Here is an 18,596-nt window from a genome sequence, read left to right as displayed (position 1 = left end):
TGCCACTGCAAGAGATTTTCTTGGTATTAACATCCACGCTTGGACATGTTCTGTTGCCGGTAGAAAGAGATGCTTAACATTGAGGAGTCTAATTTCAACACGGCCAATGAAACTGGTGCTGGGCTGTGCTGAGCAGTGTTTGCAATGAGTCCAGGAATGTGTTGGGAGTGGGTGTAAAAAAGTAATCTTGTGTAAAAACGTAACCAGCTGAACAATCATTTCGGTAGAGAATAAACAAGAATACTCTCTTGCATTTAACTTTAAAATAGATAAAATACATGTCAGTTTACAACCATTCCAGTGTTTTTTTATATCACACCTTGGTGTAAAGTCCTCAGTACAATCACTCCATAAACCCACATCGGGTATGATCAGTTTGAAACGAAAGTGAAACTGATCCACGTAGTTTGGAAACTGGCGACAGATTTTCAGGAATCTATTCCATGGATAAAGTTCGTATTTTCCCGTTGGAAGATGAGGTTCTTACCTTTGTGTGTTATCATCGTGTATTTTATTTCATTATCAGGTAAAATAGCAGGGTTCTGGGTTCTGGTCTCTCTTGGGTCAGATTGTGGGCACTGGAAGCCGAAACAGACAAGCCTGTAATAATGATCTGATTCTGAAATTTGACCTTTATTTTGCTTCAGGCCAATTCTGCGTGCGAAGAGTTTAGACCTTATGCTGTGCTGCGTGGATTTAGTTTTTACCGATGATTTATCGAAACGTTTTCAGTAATTGAAATACTTGCAGTCATCGTTTTTATTTGAACCCCAAATACAAAAGGGTTGTGCAGTATAATGATTCTTAAGTGACTTTTCTCATTAACTCTATCAATAAATGACTGTGTAATGAGGAAAGTAAAAGAGCCAATAATTCGGACACACTGATAAACTCCATGTTTTCAGAGATACTTATCCTAGGGGAGAAAAATCATTGAAATGTGGCTGCTCCCAGTTAGGGCGGCGCAGTGGTTAGCACTGCAACCTTACAGCTCCAGCGACCCGGGTTCAATTCTGGGTACTGCCTGTGTGGAGTTTGCAAGTTCTCCCTGTGTCTGCATGGGTTTTTTCTGGGTGCTCCGGTTTCCTCCCACAGCCAAAAGACTTGCAGGTTGGTAGGTAAATTGGCCATTATAAATTGCCCCTAGTAGGTGATAGGGACAGGTGGGGATGTGGTAGGAATATGGAATTAGTGTAGGATTAGTATAAATCCTAATGGTCGACACAGAAGGGCCTGTTTCAGTGCTGTATTTCTAAACTAAAAAAAGGAAGATTTCAGCTTTCTGTGTTGTGGTCTTGCTTTCAATTTTCCCGTCAAGATCATTACTGATCTGATTTTTCTTTAAATTCGCATTTTACAAACTGAAGGCACAAAGACAAAAGTTTGAACTTTTTTCGTTGAAGCTTTCTTTTCTAAGAAATGCAGCTAAAATGATTTATGATTTCTTTCTTTCAGTAGAGTATTCTCCTATACCTCCCCCTGCCTATGATTTCAGTAAGAAGAATTCACTCTTATTGTGCCATCTGCTGTTGTTCAGAGCATCAAGAAGTATTTGTCGTTGTCTAATCTCTGACTTGCACATTAACTTCTACAGTTATTAAGAAAATCACTGTTAATCCTGGAGTTTGCTCTGGTCTGCACTCAAGTCAAAAACCTGTAATAGTATAGAATGGTTTAATTTACACTTTTCTGATTCTTAAGAACTTTTCCCATCTAAGTTCATACTTTTCTGTATATTTTCCCTGCTTACTCTTAACTGAGAACATTTTTGAAAAATATAAAGATCATTGCCATAATAATGAGTACTCTTTCAATCATGAAATTGCTGTGCTATGTTTAAAAATCCCTTATTAGGTGGTAGTAATGACAACTAAACTGTTAGCGTTCATTATCATTACTCCTCTGAAATTGGCAGCAGTTTCTGGAGTCCTTGTCCACATGCAGCAAGATGTGAACATCAATCTTGGGCTGATAAGTGGCAAGTAACACAAAAGTGCCAGACATGCCCATTTCCAACAAGAGAGACTCGCACCATCAGCCCATGGCATTCAAGGCATTACTATCGCTCAATCCCCCACCATCAACATCCTGAGGGTTCCCATTGCACAGAAACTTAACAGGACCAGCTAGAAGACCAGGTCAGAGCTGAGAATTCTGCAGCAAGTAAATCACCTCCTGACTCATCAAAGCCTGTCCACTATCTACAAGGCACAAGTCAGGAGTGTGATGGAATTCTCTCCATTTACCTAGATGAATGCAGCTCCAAAAACATGCAAGAAGCTAGACACCATCCAGAACAGAACAGCCCACTTGATTGGCACTCCATCCACCACATTAAATATTCATTCCTCCACCACAGATGCACAGTGGCAGCAGTGTGTACTATATACAAGATGTACTGCAGTTACTTGCCAAGCCTCCTTTGACAGCATCTTCCAAACCTGTGGCCTCCATCACCTGGAGGGACAAGGGCAGCAGAGGCTTGGGAACACCACCACCTGCTTGGAACTATATCGCCGTTCCTTCACTGTCACTGGGTCAAAAACCCAGAACTCTCTTCCTAACAGCACTGTGGATGTCCCTACACCAGATGGACTACAACAGTTCAAGAAAGGAGCTCACCACTAGCTTTTCTCAGGCAATTAGGGTTGGGCAACAAAGGCTGACCTTGCCAGCAACGTTCACATCCCATGAAAGAATATATTAAAAAATGCAAACTGTTATCATAGTTTAACCCTTTACACTCTAATATCATTCTGGTCAACCACATGTAAATAAAGGTTGGAAGAAACCATCATATGTCCTCTTTTTAAAATTTGTAGCGATTTATTATACATATATATAAATACATATCCTTCCTGAGGTATAGTGCCCAATAGCGAACACAAAATGCCAGATGGGGTCTGGCCAAGGCTTTGTACACTGAAGTGTAAACCTTTCTCCTTTGTATTCTAACTCCTTGAGGAAAAAGGCTGTGCACCTGTTAGATTACTTTTTGTACCTGTGCACTAGCCTTTTAGGATTTTATGTATATGGACACTCAAATTTCTTTGCTTCTTTACAATTTTGAGTCAGGTGCCATGAAGATCTATGATTTTAGATCCAAAGTGGATTACCTCACACTGCCCCACATTAAATTTCATCTTCCACAGTTTTGCTCAAATATTTAACGTCTGTGTCCTTATGTAACATCCTGCTCCTATCTATGTGACTTACTATGCCTCCTAACTTAGTATCATCTACAAACTTGGATATACAGCTCTGTAGTTTTTCATTCAAGCCATTGATATAATGACATTTGGAGTTTAGAGGAATGAGACGTGATCTTACTGAAACATGTAAGATTTTAAGGGGGCTTGACTTGGTAGATGTTGAGAATATGTTTCCACTGGTGGGGGAATCTCGAACTAGGGAACATAGTTACAGAATAAGGGTGCACACATTTAAAACTGAGATGCGAAGGAATTTCTTTTCTCAGAGGGTGGTGAATCTCTGGAATTCTCTGCCTCAGAGAGCTGTAGAGGCTAGGAGGAGGTAGAGAGATTTTTGAAATCTCGGGGAGTCGAAGGGTATGCGGAGCAGGCCCGAAAGAGGAGTTGAGGCCTGGGACAGATCAGCCATGATCTTATTGAATGGCGGGGCAGGCTTGAGGGGCTGAATGGCCTACTCCTGCTCCTATTTCTTATGTTCTTATGACATGGAGTAATTTGGATGGAAATAAGTACAATCACTGATAGCTTATTCTTTCTAACTGTTAATTGTTTGGAATTGAGTTACACCCAGCATTATGGGAGTGGCTTCAGTGCCACGGTAAATAGTTGGATGGATTTTTTATATTTGCGTTTTTTTTAGATAAACTTTAGATTTCTTCAGCTGTGTTTCAGCAGTGGCTCAGTTGGTCCTACTCTTATTCCTGAATCATAAGGCTATGAGTTCCAGTCTCACTCCATGTCTTGAGCACAAAAAGCAATATTGACTTTCCAGTGTAGTGCTTGAGGGAGTATTGCATTGGCTTTGAATGAGATATTAGCCTGAGGCCCATCAGCCTGCTATGGTACAAGAGCCCATGGCACTATTTCAAAGAGGAGCAGAGGAGTTATACCAGGTGTCCTGGCCAATATTTATCCCTCAATCAACATCACACAAACAGATTACCTGGTCATTATCACATTGCAGTTTGTGAATGTTTGCTGTGAGCAAATTGTCTGCTGTGTTTCCTACATTACAACAGTGGCTACATTTCAAAAGTACTTCATTGGCTGTAAAGCTCTTTGAGGCATCTGTTGGTGGTGCAAGTGCAAGTGCAAGTCTTTCCTTTTTTTCTTGTTTACCCTAAAAATCTTGCATGTATACAGTACTTTTCACAACATCAGAATATCCCATGATGATATTGCAAATTATTTTAAGTTTATATTTGTGTATTAGGAATTATATTGGAGGAGTTAGTCACTGCATTACACTTGAGTTTCTTAAACCTTTAAGAGTAAACAATTACATTTGGTATTCAGAGGCTAGTGGGGGTGGGCACCTAAGATCCATGATATGTGATATCTGCACAATGTGAGAAGTTCTAGATATTTTGTGTCTCAGGGATAACCACACGTGTAGCAGGTGTCTCTGGCTGTTTGTTCATGAGCTCAAGGTTACTGAGCTTGAGAACTAGCTGGTGAAGTCCACATCACATTTAGGAGGCTAAAGGGTTCTTGGAATACATAATCCAGGATGTCACCACCACCTTCCCCCCTGCCCCTTCAATCTCACATGCAGAGTGAGGTATTGAGCATAGGAAGGATAGGGTGTTGGGGTTGGGAGGTGGGGATGGAAGACCATCCAGGAAGCATTGACAGGAGGGCAGTACAAGGATCTCCTGTGAATGTCGAATTACCAACCAGATATTCAGTACTCAATAGCTGTGACAAAGACAAAACTTGAAAGAGAAAACAAAATGATGGGACCATGGAGGCAACAGGTGTCAAACAGGAGAGACTGCAGTTCAGAAGCTCAGTAGTAATGGGGTAAGGGAGTGGATATAAAAGATTTTGCATCAGCCAGAAATAGTGATTCATGTCGGAACCTATAAAACATGAAGAAATAAAATGCAGGTACTGCATGTGGAGTTTCAGAAATTAAGTGATAGATTAAAGAGCAAGACCTGAAAGGTAGTAATCTCAGGATTATTCAAAATAAAACATGCTGGTCAGTTTAGGGTGTTAACTGTAGTCTGTGTGAAAAATAATTTACCTTGCCTGAAGAATTTTCAAATGATGGTAGTGCGGTGTTCTGCATTGGGAGAAATAGGACTGGAACCATGATAGAACAGTAAGAGAGAATCAGAACTAAAACTATTTTACATACTTAATGAAAAGATATGGAACCAATAACCCAAGGCAGAAAACTTTTCACATTATAATGAAAGTTTACTGGAGATATGGGCATCAATATATATAGGGAATGGTTACAGAATGGATAGTTTGAAACAAATGATTTTCAAATGTATTTTTTGATGAATGAACAAAAAGTTTAAAAACGCTCATCTATATGTGATATGAGGCTACTTTTATGTATATTAATGTTTTAAGATGTTTTTATTTTAAAGGATCATTAGAATTGGAGATATTTCCCTCTCCGCTGGAAGTTTCAGTAAATGAAGATGCTCTTTTAAAATGCAAATACAGTAACCCAGAACCTGACCTCACACACGTAGCTGTTCGATGGGTTTTTGAATCGCGAACAAGCCGGACAGACGTGTATATATTTAACGGAGGACAACATCTGCGAAAGAGAAATGGGGCAAAGATTTTTGACGACGCTTTACGGAAAGGAAATGCTTCACTTTACCTTCCAAATGTACAACTTAATGAAGAAGGAAATTACACCTGCATTGTTTTTGTTACTCCCCATAAAGAGGAAAAGAGTTCAGTGATGCAAGTATCAGGTAAGAGAGACAGAATCATTTTCCTGATATGTGATATAAATTGCTGTTACGTTCACAGTACAGGACGTTTGTTTGCAATCTATAAAAGGCAATATTGCATTCCAAACATTAAATTTCTGGCTCCTCTGATGAATCAGTGAGTTTACCAGTCAGTAACTAAGCCATACAGATCATGAGGAATGCAATCTTTACAAAGTTAACATTACCTTGGTTGGGGCAGCGATAGTAAGAGCTACAAAAAAGGAAATATGAAAAGAAACGGTAAAGGATATCAAAAACAATATAAACATTTTTAACAATTAAGAAAAGGGTGTTCAGGAGAAATGTGGGGCTTTGAAAACTAATAATGGTAATATTGTAAATGAAAATAAGGAAATGGGGGACATGTTGAATAATTATTTTGTGTGAGTATTTACAGTAGAAGAAAATGATGGCAAGTTGGACATCCCAAGGAAACTAATACTGAATCAGGGACTGGTACTTATCAAAATTAACATAAGCAAAATTACAGTAATGAAGAAAATAATGACACTGAAGAGTGATAGTTCCCCAGGAAAAGATGTTTCCTTCCCAACGTTTTAAAGGAAGTAGATGAAAACATTCCAAATGCCCTAACTGTAAGCTTCCAAAGTTCTTTCAATTCAAGACCCATTCCTTTTTTTATTCATTCATGGGATGTGGACATTGCTGGCTAGGACAGCAATTTTTGCCCATCCCTAATTGTCCTTGAGAAGGTGTTGACCCACAGTGCTGTTAGGAAGGGAGTTCCAGGAATTTGACACAGCAACAGTGAAGAAAGAGCGATATAATTCCAAGTCAGTATGGTGTGAGGCTTGGAGGGTAACTTGCAGGTGGTGGTATTCCCATGCATCTTCTGCCCTTGTCTTTCTAGGTGGTAGAGCTTGTGGGTTTGGAAGGTGCTGTCTGAGGAGTTTTGGTGCATTGAGAGGTCTTGTGAGGAAAACAAGCCTTTCCAGGAAACCACCCTGACTTCCAGCTCAATAAACAGCCGAGAACTGTGGACACCTGGAGAAGTTGTTTCCAAAGAAGTGACAGGTTAAGATTGATGGAGGTCAAAAGGTTGACCACCTGTTGTCGGTTTCACTTTGGAATTGTTTTGAGTTAGGGTTGGATTATATAGCAAGGAGAGAAGAGAACGTCTCAAGGAAGGAGAGAAGACCACAGCTCAGCTTTCCAGCACCTCTCTAAAAGACCCTGAGAAGTCCACTGTGTCAACACATTTCATCTCCTGTCTTTGAACAAAAACTGCTAAATTAATTCTCAATGCTGCCTGAAAAGAACTGTTCTAAAAGATCCCAGTGACCTGTCTACATGTACTCAAAGGCCAGACTATATGCCAGTTTTGGAACACAACATATCTCATCTGCTGTTCCTTCAAGAATGAGTAAGTATTCAGCCCAAATGTTTTTTGTCTGTAATAGAGCTAACCAGTGTATGTGTGTGTGTGTTTCTGTGTGTGAGTGTGAGAGGCACAGGTAAAAAGGGAGCAGCCAAGGCCTGGATGTACTCCTTCATCATCTGTGCTTGGGCACGCGTAACCACTGGGATCTCTGCCAAATATCGTCTGACCTCTCTGCAACATTTCCCGTGTTGCCGCTGACACCAAAGGCACAGCATCAGCTTGGTGCTCAGCATGGGCCAGACCTCCCACAGTCCTTCAACTGTCACAGCCTCTGTCAGCTGCCCTGGTGTATCTGTGCTGAGCTCACTAGGTTGTGTGCCCAAATCTAAAAGCATGCAACTGTCCTCTGATGTGAGAATATTACACTAGTGGAGGGTGCTGGGGAGTGATATGACAATGGACCCTCTGAGGCAGCCTCCACCTCAGAGGTGACCAATTGTTCCTTGACCTGTATGAGAAATCATAGACATTGAAGAATTCGGGTCTGCCCATCATGTCATTCCTACCACTCCAAATGTGCTTCTCCATTGATGCAATGGGGATTACAAGCGCAGCATGGCTCTTTGCCATCAGTTACATTCTTCTGCTTCAAGAGATGCTCACTCACTCTCTTGAGTGGGAGCCCAGTCTCAGCATCAGCTATGGCGCGTCCAGCTTGATGCCCTGCCAGTTCCCTGGTCTCCATCATGGTTAGGACATGGAGATAAAGCACTCCGTTGCTGGTCTTGGCATGCTGCTTCCTGTTGTGGACAGTCTTCTCCTGCAGACATAATGGTGAACAAGGTTTGTCTCCCAGTGAGTAAAAACCTCAGATATCTCATGATGATAGTCCAGCAAGCAATGATGGGGGCACACATACACCTCCTGCATGCAGCAACTCTTGAGGGACCATGCAGGGGAATGCATTGACAGACTGGGGTTCAGCCATGCCTCAGGCCCCATTGACAATGCCAGAACCCCATTGCCAAGGCTGGTGTTCCACCAAATGCAGTCTCTCGCTCTGACCCAAAGCTAGACCCAAAGGAAGTGAATGGAACACTCACCTTAGCAGACCATATCAGGTCACTGATCTTTTTCCGGCACTGAATCCAGGTCCTTGGGGTGACACCATGGCTGCTGATCTCCTCCATTATCTCCGTCCAGGTAGCCTGGTCGCCTCCTCCCATCCCTGTGGAAGAGGACCTCCCACCTTTCCCTTGCAGCCTGGAGCAGAGCCTGGAGGGAGGCATCATTGAACCATGGGGCCACCCAGTGTCTTTCTTCTGCCATTCTGTTTGTGGGCTTCCGATCCCATCCTTGGCATTCCTGAATGCAGGGGCTGTATTAATGCAAGCAGCAGTCAGGTATGGGCTTTCCACTCTTTAAATATGGCAGCTGAAACTTGCGTGGTGTCACTGGACACCACTTTTGCCGCCTCTGCTGCCACTTCCGTCCTCTCACTGGATGGCCCCCACAATTCCCGAATCTTAATTGATGGCCGCCACTTAACTGCATTCGACCGGCCGCTGATTGCCCCAATGCACCCACTTCTGGTCCCAACGTCGGGACCTGTGGCCTCCAAATAAAATTTAGCCCAAAGTTTCAGTCAGAAACTGAACAGGATGGCTTCTATCTTGCCAGTGTTGAGATGAATAAAGTTCTGGTTTGTAAAGGATTTCAATAAAATACATTTTTATATTTTAATCCTTTAACTAAAACTGACTCTTTTGCTTCGTGAATGTACTGCAGTAATAACAACTCCTGCTCACGCTCTGAAACCCAGAGCTTCAGCTGATGGCATTTCCTGTACATGTGGTTGTCCAGGACAAAAGAAGCATCCTGGAGTTCACACATGGCAGAGAATGTGCATTCAACAGGACTGAGGTGCCCTGCCATGCCTCGATTTATTAGACCACTATCTAAAATTACCAGAAATAACCTTAAGATTTGTAACTGATCGAGACAAAAAAACGCACCAGCTACTCATCAATCAGCTTGTGCTGATGTCAGTTTAGGCATTTTTTTTACCTCCATCCCTGATGCGCACACTTCCTTACATCTAGGCTCCCCAATTCAACTGAGCTTTTTAAAATTTTTTTTAACTAATTTCTTCATCTAGATTTAAGTTCTAGGTATGCTAACTTAAATGTTTATCTGTAAACTTACCCTCAACAGCCTTTGTTGTGCTGTGACTATACTTTGCTATTTTTTTTTCTGCTGTGTCATACATCTCGCTTGCTCTGTTTAAATCCTTGGGACTGCTCCTGTGGTGCTCCTTACTTTCCCATCTCCCTACTGCTGCTCTGTTGCACTTTACATTAGATCTTTGGGACCACTCCCATTGTGTCCCTCACTTTCCTAACTCTGCTGCTGCTTTGTCGCACTTCAGTTTAAATCCTTGATACTACTGGTGTGATTCTCCTTGCTCTCCCAGATCTCTGGTGTTCATTTCATCGCTAAATTGTGCTAATATTTAAGAAGACGGCATTGGTAACTCAGTGATATATGCGTATTTCCCAATGTGCTACTGAGTCGTGCAGTCTGGGAAAGTCCCATGTTTGATTATGTGGTCAGTTAGATGATATCACCTGGAGTGGCAGTAAGGTGTGACAATCTGCCTCAGCAACACTGGCCTAGGGAGGGGAAAGGTCAACCATGGTTCCTGCTCCTAATAATATGCATTGACTTCTCTCATAAAGTGTGTGTACTTGAACTTCATATGAGGATAGGATTGGATTGAGCTATAGATGAGTTACCATAAAGTGGCTGGCATCTGTGCAGTTATGTCCCAGCAAAAATCAGGGGTTGGTTTGCATCTACAGCTGTGTCAGTTCCAAGTAATTTTTGGTTAAAGACTATTAACACTCAATACTCTGGCATAAGCTAATTATTCAGAATTCCAAGTGCAAATTCTGGGCCTGGATTTTCCTTTTGAAAAAAACTACATTTTCAGGTGGTCTGACAGTAAAAACTCCATCCTTAAAATAACAGCCATGATTTCTGTCCTCTCTCTAAATGACTCTCTGACTCTATCACCTGCTTTGACCCTGATCCACCCAACAGGAATGTTCCCTGCTGTGTATAAATAAACCTTGGGGCACATGGGCAAATGTTCCCTTGTGATTTCTTTGCATTTCCATCTACTTAACACCTCTGAAAATTATTATTACTGAAGTTGGTGGTGCTGAGTCTATATGGTGCTGCAGAGGCAGATAGAGAGCAAGAAGGTGCAAGCTCACACAGAAGTATGTTTCTGCCACCCAGTTGTGACTGAGAGCCACTTCCATTACTTTCAAGCTTCAGTTTCTTTGATAATTTTCTGAGATTTTAAAGGAGCTCTGCATCGTGAAATAACGGATTTCTTTTTTTGTCTTTATGTTGTTTCTGGTTCCCAGATATTAGAAAGAATCACACTTCAAACTTGGAAAAGGCTGGAGTCAGTCTTGTTTATTCCAACACCATGCTTTGTGCTGTAGAACCTGATTCCACTGGTTCTTGTGTTACGTATAACATGCCATCCCAGTGCAGCAATGAATGTGGCCCCATACTGGAACACTTACACATAACAACTAGTTCCTAGCTAATTAGTTCTGAACACTTTACAGATAGTACAACAATATATACATAGATAACATCCTTCTTTAAAACATAATGCCCCTATATCAATATAACTGTCAATATAAATAAAAAAGATTATCATCCGACTTGTGGAAATAATCTAAACCCCTTTTTAGAGTCTTTTATAGCGTGTATTTTTTTAAATGTTATTCATGGTATCGCTTGGGTGGTAAGATGTTGTGCCTCCATCTTGTAGATTTGGCATTTGTTGCTCTCAGTATGAGTTGGCACGCTGTACAGGTGATGTCGTGTCACCTGCTGGTGATGTTGTTCATGTTTCTCACTGGATAGTGATGTTTCCGGTTTTGTTGATGTATTTTCTGTTGTTCCAGCTCAGGTGTAGGTCAAATATGGATTCTGTTTCTTTGTGTGTCCCTCTGATTTGGGTTGTTCCTAGCTGTCGAATCTCAGTTCCCCCATATGCTCTTAGCATGACGTTGTTTGGTTTCAGAGCACCTTCCCTTGGATAACCATTTCTCTCCAAATTTTCAAGAACAATCTGCTGTATAGTCTGAGCAGGATGATGTTACTCTGCGCTCCAGTATCAATCTTCACCTTCAGATTTATCATTGTGGGCTTATTTCTCAGTCTCTTCTTGATCTGAATGGTTGTGTGAATTTCTTTTCTCTGTGAACTGTCACACCCAGACATTTTGTGCAATTGTATAGTTCCTATGTCTATCATGTTCTCAAACCCATCGGCATCTTCCAGGTATGGATGTTTTGGTTTCTTTTGCTATTCCTTCGCCCTGTAACTCTGGCTCTGATGACTCATCTACCACTTCCTGCCGTGTCCTGCACATCTTTTCCCAGTGATTGGTCTTTCCGCAAGCTCTGCAGATTGATCCACATGCGGGACATTTACTTCTATCTGTCAATTCATGTGGTCATCCACAGTTCCTACACATCTTTCTCTCTGTTTGATGTACATTTGTGAGTTGTTGTTTCACTGCATCAACCCTGCTGCCTGTCTCTTGGCTTACTTGAAGGCTAGCCATTTGGCAGGTCAGAGTCTTCATCTGTCTTCTCGTGGCTTCATGAGCTCTGGCAGTGTCTACAGCCTGCGATATTGTGAGCTTGTCCTTTCCGATTAGAGCTTTCTGTACTTCAGGATGTGCAAGACCCCAAATGAGCTGATCTATCAGCCGTTCATCTGTATCCTTAAATTTACATTTTCTGGCTGCATTTTTCAATCTTGCCAGAAAATCGTTAATAGGCTCATCTAATTCCTGTCTGAGGCCTTGAAATTCATATCAGTATATCCGATGATTTCATTTTGGCTGGAGATGGATGCTGAATCTTTGAAAAATTTTGTCTGGATTTCTGCTGTCCTCTTCGCTTAGGAACCAGATGTTAAATAATATCTCCAGCCAACAGAAGGATATAGCTGACCCTCTCCTCTTCACTAGTTCCTTTTGGGAAACTACTGAATGCCAAATTACACTTTTGTTTAAACTTCTCAAATGCCTCTACGACATCATCAGCTCCCCAATTCATCATGGGCTGTAACAGTGCATTCATTCCCGTCCCGGCTTACATTTCGATCTTTTTTTTAGAGTTTTTGCACGAGTCACTCAATTTTTCTGTCTCTCTCTCCAGCACTAATTTGGGCCACATTTTTCAATCTGATGCTTTTAAAAATGTTGTAGGTTTCCTCACAGACACTTGCTGCCACCATATTTTGTCTTTATGTTGTTTCTAGTTCCCAAATGTTAGAAAAAATCACACTTTAAACTTGGAAAAGGCTGGAGTCCGTCTTGTTTATTTCAGCACCATGCTTTGTGCTGTAGAACCTGATTCCACTGATTCTTGTGTTACATAGAGCATGACTCCCCAGTGCAGCTGTGAATGTGGCCGCCTGCTGGAACACTTACACCTAACAAATAGTTCCTAGCTAAATAGTTCCTAACGCTTTACAGATAGTATAACTGTACATATAAAACATTTCTCTCTGGAGATTCATTCCATTTTTCCTGTGCTTTGAGGAGGAGAATAAGAATGTAGATGAGGAAAGGGTAGAAGTCAGGAGGGTTTGCCATTATGCATGCAGATAACACCCAACCCACAGATATCTATGCCAAAGAGAACACAGAACACTGAGGCATATCCATTGCTATATTAGACACATGAGTTTCTTGTTCAGGACACCTCTGAGTTCATTTAGTTCTACATGGACTCAATAATACTGGGCAAGTCATTAGCTTGTAGCTGCATTCCCATAAGTGAAAGCTAGCATTGATCTCTCCCATGTGGCTATAAAGGCGCGGTCTGAAACTCATGTGAACTAAAGGCCTGCTACCCGACCCGAACCCAACGGGACCCGACGACATGTGTTGGGTTCGGGGAGGGTCGGGTCGCTCTTCCGGGTCTGGTTTTCGGGCTCGGGTCTGGCCGGGTCCAGGTCGGGCCAGATCTGCAGCATTTTACTCTGCTAGCAAGTGTCAAAAGTTTAAAAGCCTACCTGAGCTGGGCATCCGGGACGTCAAGGAGGGAAACTGAGTCTGCGCAGTGAGCAAGTGAGCGTCTCTATGATGTCATCACGCTCACGCTGCAGCTTCCTGCAGATTCGTAGTCAGAAGGTAAATAATGTGAACATTCCGGTGGTTGTGTCGGGCTCAGGTCGGGTCTGGTCAGACTCGGGTCCGATGTGGTTCTGTTGGGTTCGGGTCTGTTTTTTTTTTCCTGACCTGAGCAGGCCTTTAATGTGAACTTCATGAAGCGGAATGGAATTCATTCACTTTCTTTAAGGCCCAGATTTTGCTGTGGTAATAAGAGTTCCGTCATTGCGCCACTGAAACTGGCTCCAACTATGGGAGTTTGGACGCTTGCAGAAATAACGTGAAAATCTAGAAGTTGTTGTCAGTGAGTCTACATTCCTCTCCTTGGTGTATAGTAGAGGTTCCTACAGACTGCTATCTCCCTTGCAGTCGTGAATTGATGAGACCTTCCATCTAACACTGATAGAGTGCTGTAAAAATTCTTTTGTTCTTTGAAATTCTTTGAAAAGTTACACCTGGTTGAATGAGGTGTAACTGGGTTTTTAATGGGGTACTAAATTCATAATCACTGCTAACCATGTTCACTGGCCCTGAAAAAGAATGATAAAAAATACCTCATAGTTTTAAAAACATAATTTCCTTTTATAGAAGTCCGTTTATCTTTAGTTTAACTTTTATTTTAATATAATCATATATTTATTTGTCTATCTGAACATTTAAATTAAAAGTGAAGAATTTTAAAATCTTTTAACTTCCTGGTTTGATGTGTGTGAATGGTTCAATTTGATTGGTTGCCTACCTGCTTGTGGTACCTCTGCAGCTGCAAGCAAGACATCGCCTTGACTTGGTGCCAGAGTTAAACTGCTGTGGGGAAAGAGGAAATAGCACCACAGAGGGCATTAGATCTTTGCAGGCAGCTTTCTTCGATGTCAGTGGCAAGTACCCTTGCTTCACTGTCGACTGCAAAATCCAGGTCATTTTGTATAGCAGCACGTGTGGCCAGGCGTTAACGACCAGGTGTGAAAGGTGTCCAGGGGTCTTTTACTGTCATCACCTGGTCTTATTGTAATGGGATTTAATTTTAAACACACTGTCGTTTCAGCTCCCCCTTGGTGAATCCTTGTTCACCACTTTCCAATTATAAGGCAAAGAAATGAGCATAAACAGGCTTTCTTAGGTCTAAAGAAGAAAAGTAAAATTTATTGGAACTTAAACTCTAATTCAGTTAATGCCTATGGATACACACCTGAAGAGGTGTTCAAGCTCGCTGTAGTCCTTGATTGTAGGTAGTCTTGCTTTTCATTGGGGCCCAGTATTCTTCTTAAACCTTGTTCTGCCTCTTCAGATTCAAGATTTCCCAGCCTTGCCACGTACTGTGATCCCACACTGCTCAGCCATCTTTCTCAACTCCTTCATGGAAAGTCCTTGTAACTTCACCCTGGCTTGGAGAGCTACTCGCTTCAGTTGCAGACATGTTAGTATTCAATCACACACAACCACAAGAAAACCTGTATTAATTTTGCTCTTTTTTTTATTGGGAACAATTTGGCTTCCAATTCCGAAGAAGGGTCACTGACCCGAAACGCTAACTCTGCTTCTCTTTCCACAGATGCTGCCAGACCTGCTGAGTGGTTCCAGCATTTCTTGTTTTTATTTCAGATTTCCAGCATCCGCAGTATTTTGCTTTTATTATATTGGCTTCCAATTTCTCTTGTTTGTCTGTGGGTAAAATTCCGGATGCTAGCACCCAAATTACTGTTACAACCAGGTGTGAAAGGTGTCTAGGGGTTTTTTACTGTCTTCACCTGGTCTTATGGTAAAGGGATTTAATTTTAAACACACTCTGTTTTGAGCTCCCCCTTGGTGAATCTTTGTTCACCATTTTCCAATCATAAGGCAAAGAAATGAGCATGAACAGGCTTTCTTAGGTTTAAAGAAGGAAAGTGAAATTTATTAAAACATAAACTTAAACTCTAATCAGTTAACACCTACGGATACACACTGCACCCCATGCTAACATGCGTACATGATATGCACATGCAAATGGGGACAGAAAAGAGCAGAAGAAAAATAAAGTGAAAAAGTTTGAGGCAGTCACTGAAGAGGAGTTTTTACTGTGCTTCAAGTTCAATGTAGTCCTTGATTGTAGGTAGTCTTGTTTTTCATTGGGGCCCAGGATTCTTCTTAAACCTTAAATAAAAGCAAAATACTGCGGATGCTGGAAATCTGAAACAAAAACAAGAAATGCTGGAACCACTCAGCAGGTCTGGCAGCATCGGTGGAAAGAGAAGCAGAGTTAACGTTTCGGGTCAGCGACCCTTCTTCGGAACTGACAAATATTAGAAAAGTCACAGATTATAAACAAGTGAGGTGGGGGTTGGGCAAGAGATAACAAAGGAGAAGGTGCAGATTGGACCAGGCCACATAGCTGACCAAAAGGTCACGGAGCAAAGGCAAACAATATGTTAATGGTGTGTTGAAAGACAAAGCATTAGTACAGATTAGGTGTGAATATACTGAATATTGAACAGCAACCAGTCCCCATCCACCAACACCCTCCTCCGCCTGGCTGAACTTGTTCTCACATTGAACAACTTCTCCTTCAACTCCATGCATTTCCTTCAAGTAACTATGGGTACCCGCATGGGTCCTAGTTATGCCTGTCTTTTTGTGGGATATGTCGAGCATTCTTTGTTCCAGTCCTACTCAGGCCCCCTCCCCCAACTCTTTTTCCGGTACATTGATGACTGTATCGGTGCCGTTTCCTGCTCCCGCCCCGAACTAGAAAACTTTATCAACTTTGCTTCCAATTTCCACCCTTCTCTCACCTTTACATGGTCCATCTCTGACACTTCCCTTCCCTTCCTCGACTTCTCTGTCTCCATCTCTGGGGATAGGTTGTCTACCAATATCCATTATAAGCCCACTGACTCCCACAGCTACCTCGACTACACTTCTTCACACCCTACCTCCTATAAGGACTCCATTCCATTCTCCCAGTTTCTCCGTCTCCGACGCATCTGCTCTGATGATGCTACCTTCCATGACGGTGCTTCTGATATGACCTTTTTCCTCAACCGAGGATTTCCCCCCACTGTGGTTGACAGGGCCCTCAACCGTGTCCGACCCATTCCCCGCACCTCTACCCTCACCCCTTCCCCTCCCTCCCAGAACCGTGACAGGGTTCCCCTTGTCCTCACTTTTCATCCCACCAGCCTCCATATCCAAAGGATCATCCTCCGCCATTTTCGCCACCTCCAGCGTGATGCCACTACCAGTCGCATCTTCCCCTCCCTTCCCCTGTCAGCATTCCGAAGGGATCGTTCCCTCCACGACACCCTGGTCCACTCCTCCATTACCCCCACCACCTCGTCCCCGTCCCAGGGCACCTTCCCCTGCAATCACAGGAGGTGTAATACCTGCCCATTTACCTCCTCTCTCCTCACTATCCCAGGCCCCAAACACTCCTTTCAGGTGAAGCAGCGATTTACTTGTACTTCTTTCAATGTAGTATACTGTATTCGCTGCTCACAGTGTGGTCTCCTCTACATTGGGGAGACCAAGCGCAGACTGGGTGACCGCTTTGCGGAACATTTCCGCTCAGTCCGCAAGCAGGACCCTGAGCTTCCGGTTGCTTGCCATTTCAACACTCCCCCCTGCTCTCATGCTCACATCTCTGTCCTGGGATTGCTGCAGTGTTCCAGTGAACATCAACGCAAGCTCGAGGAACAGCATCTCATCTACCGATTAGGCACACTACAGCCTGCCGGACTGAACATTGAGTTCAATAATTTCAGAGCATGACAGCCCCCCACTTTACTTTCATTTTTAGTCATTTTTAGTTATTTTTTCTTCCTTTTTTTTTGCATTCCTTTTTACATTTTTTACAATCTTTTTTTGCATTTATTTCATTTCATCTTAGTTTGTTCAGTTTGCTTATCCGCTGTTTTTTTCAGCTTGTTTTTTTCAGGTTTGCACTTGCTGCTGTTCAATATTCATTATATTCACACCTAATCTGTACTAATGCTTTGTCTTTCAACACACCATTAACATATTGTTTGCCTTTGCTCCGTGACCTTTTGGTCAGCTATGTGGCCTGGTCCAATCTGCACCTTTTCCTTTGTTATCTCTTGCCCAACCCCCACCTCACTTGTTTATAATCTGTGACTTTTCTAATATTTGTCAGTTCCGAAGAAGGGTCGCTGACCTGAAACGTTAACTCTGCTTCTCTTTCCACAGATGCTGCCAGACCTGCTGAGTGGTTCCAGCATTTCTTGTTTTTGTTTCTTCTTAAACCTTGTTCACTTTAGGAGACGTTTCTCTCTTGGGGCTCATGTGTCTTCTCTGGGTCTTCAGTTCTGTGAGAATGAGATGGGAGCAGACAAGAGAAAGATGTTCTCAGTCCAGGAGCTTTTTGAGTTTCAAACACTCTGTGTCAAGTCCAGATTCATACTGCCAGTTAGTCATGTGACTAAACTGGTTTGACCACACCTTCTGTGTATTGGAGAGCAATGACTGATTCCTTTGTTCCAACACTATCTGCTAGTGTGTAAAAAAGGGGGCCTGGTAATTCCTTGTGATAGGCCCTCTTTTTATCCCAGCCACAATTTTAAGTTTTAATGTTCATGTGGTGAAATAATGTGTGCCTCATTCTTGGCAGGTGGGGGCCTGCATGACACCAGGCAAGTATTCATGATTTGTTTATTCTCAGTGCAGATACCCGCACTGATCAACCGGAGTAATGTGATAGGGTGGCATTTCAGAATCCAGTACAGAAGCAGAAAATAAGTTCAATGAGGCCTCGGATGCTATCAGAATCATTGTGAAATAGAATTTCACAAGTTCCGTTTCTAATGCCTGGACAAGCCCTGCAGTATAGCTTAGTAAGGATCTCCAGAATTCTAGCGGTTTGTTGCATCCTCTATTAGCTTGCCAATACAAAGGGATTGGACCTTCCAAACATAGGTGGTTAAGACAAAGAATGGGCTGGAGACCAACCCCATACTGGTTTTGCAGAAGCTCAGGAGAAACAAGGGATTTGGACAGCAGCATGTGCTCCCTGGCAAGAGATCATCGTCCAATGTAAAGGATGCCCTAATCTGCATGACATAATAAAACCCTTCACAGTCCCATGTCATACTCTC

The 18,596-nt window shown here is 42.4% G+C and overlaps 1 protein-coding gene across 5 annotated transcripts in view; it reads left to right on the top strand.

Annotated features, from left to right (window-relative positions):
* The first annotated feature begins 406 nt into the window (after window positions 1–406).
* Window positions 407–18,596, top strand: part of LOC137377052 (uncharacterized) — a 108,586-nt gene continuing 90,396 nt past the window's right edge. For 3 of the 5 annotated variants that reach the window (XM_068046248.1, XM_068046247.1, XM_068046246.1), the window contains exons 1-2: window positions 407–526; window positions 5,597–5,935. In XM_068046248.1, coding sequence (XP_067902349.1) covers window positions 475–526; window positions 5,597–5,935 — 391 coding nt within the window. In that variant the 5' untranslated portion in view covers window positions 407–474. Of the gene's footprint in view, window positions 527–5,596; window positions 5,936–7,304; window positions 7,341–14,797; window positions 14,927–18,596 lie in introns of those variants that run through there. The other 2 variants (XM_068046251.1, XM_068046249.1) reach the window with 2 other exon arrangements.

Source organism: Heterodontus francisci, chromosome 14, assembly GCF_036365525.1.
Source record: "Heterodontus francisci isolate sHetFra1 chromosome 14, sHetFra1.hap1, whole genome shotgun sequence".
NCBI lineage: Eukaryota > Metazoa > Chordata > Chondrichthyes > Heterodontiformes > Heterodontidae > Heterodontus > Heterodontus francisci.
Note: the sequence above shows the minus strand (reverse complement) of the source record. Positions and strands in the feature narration are given on the sequence as shown.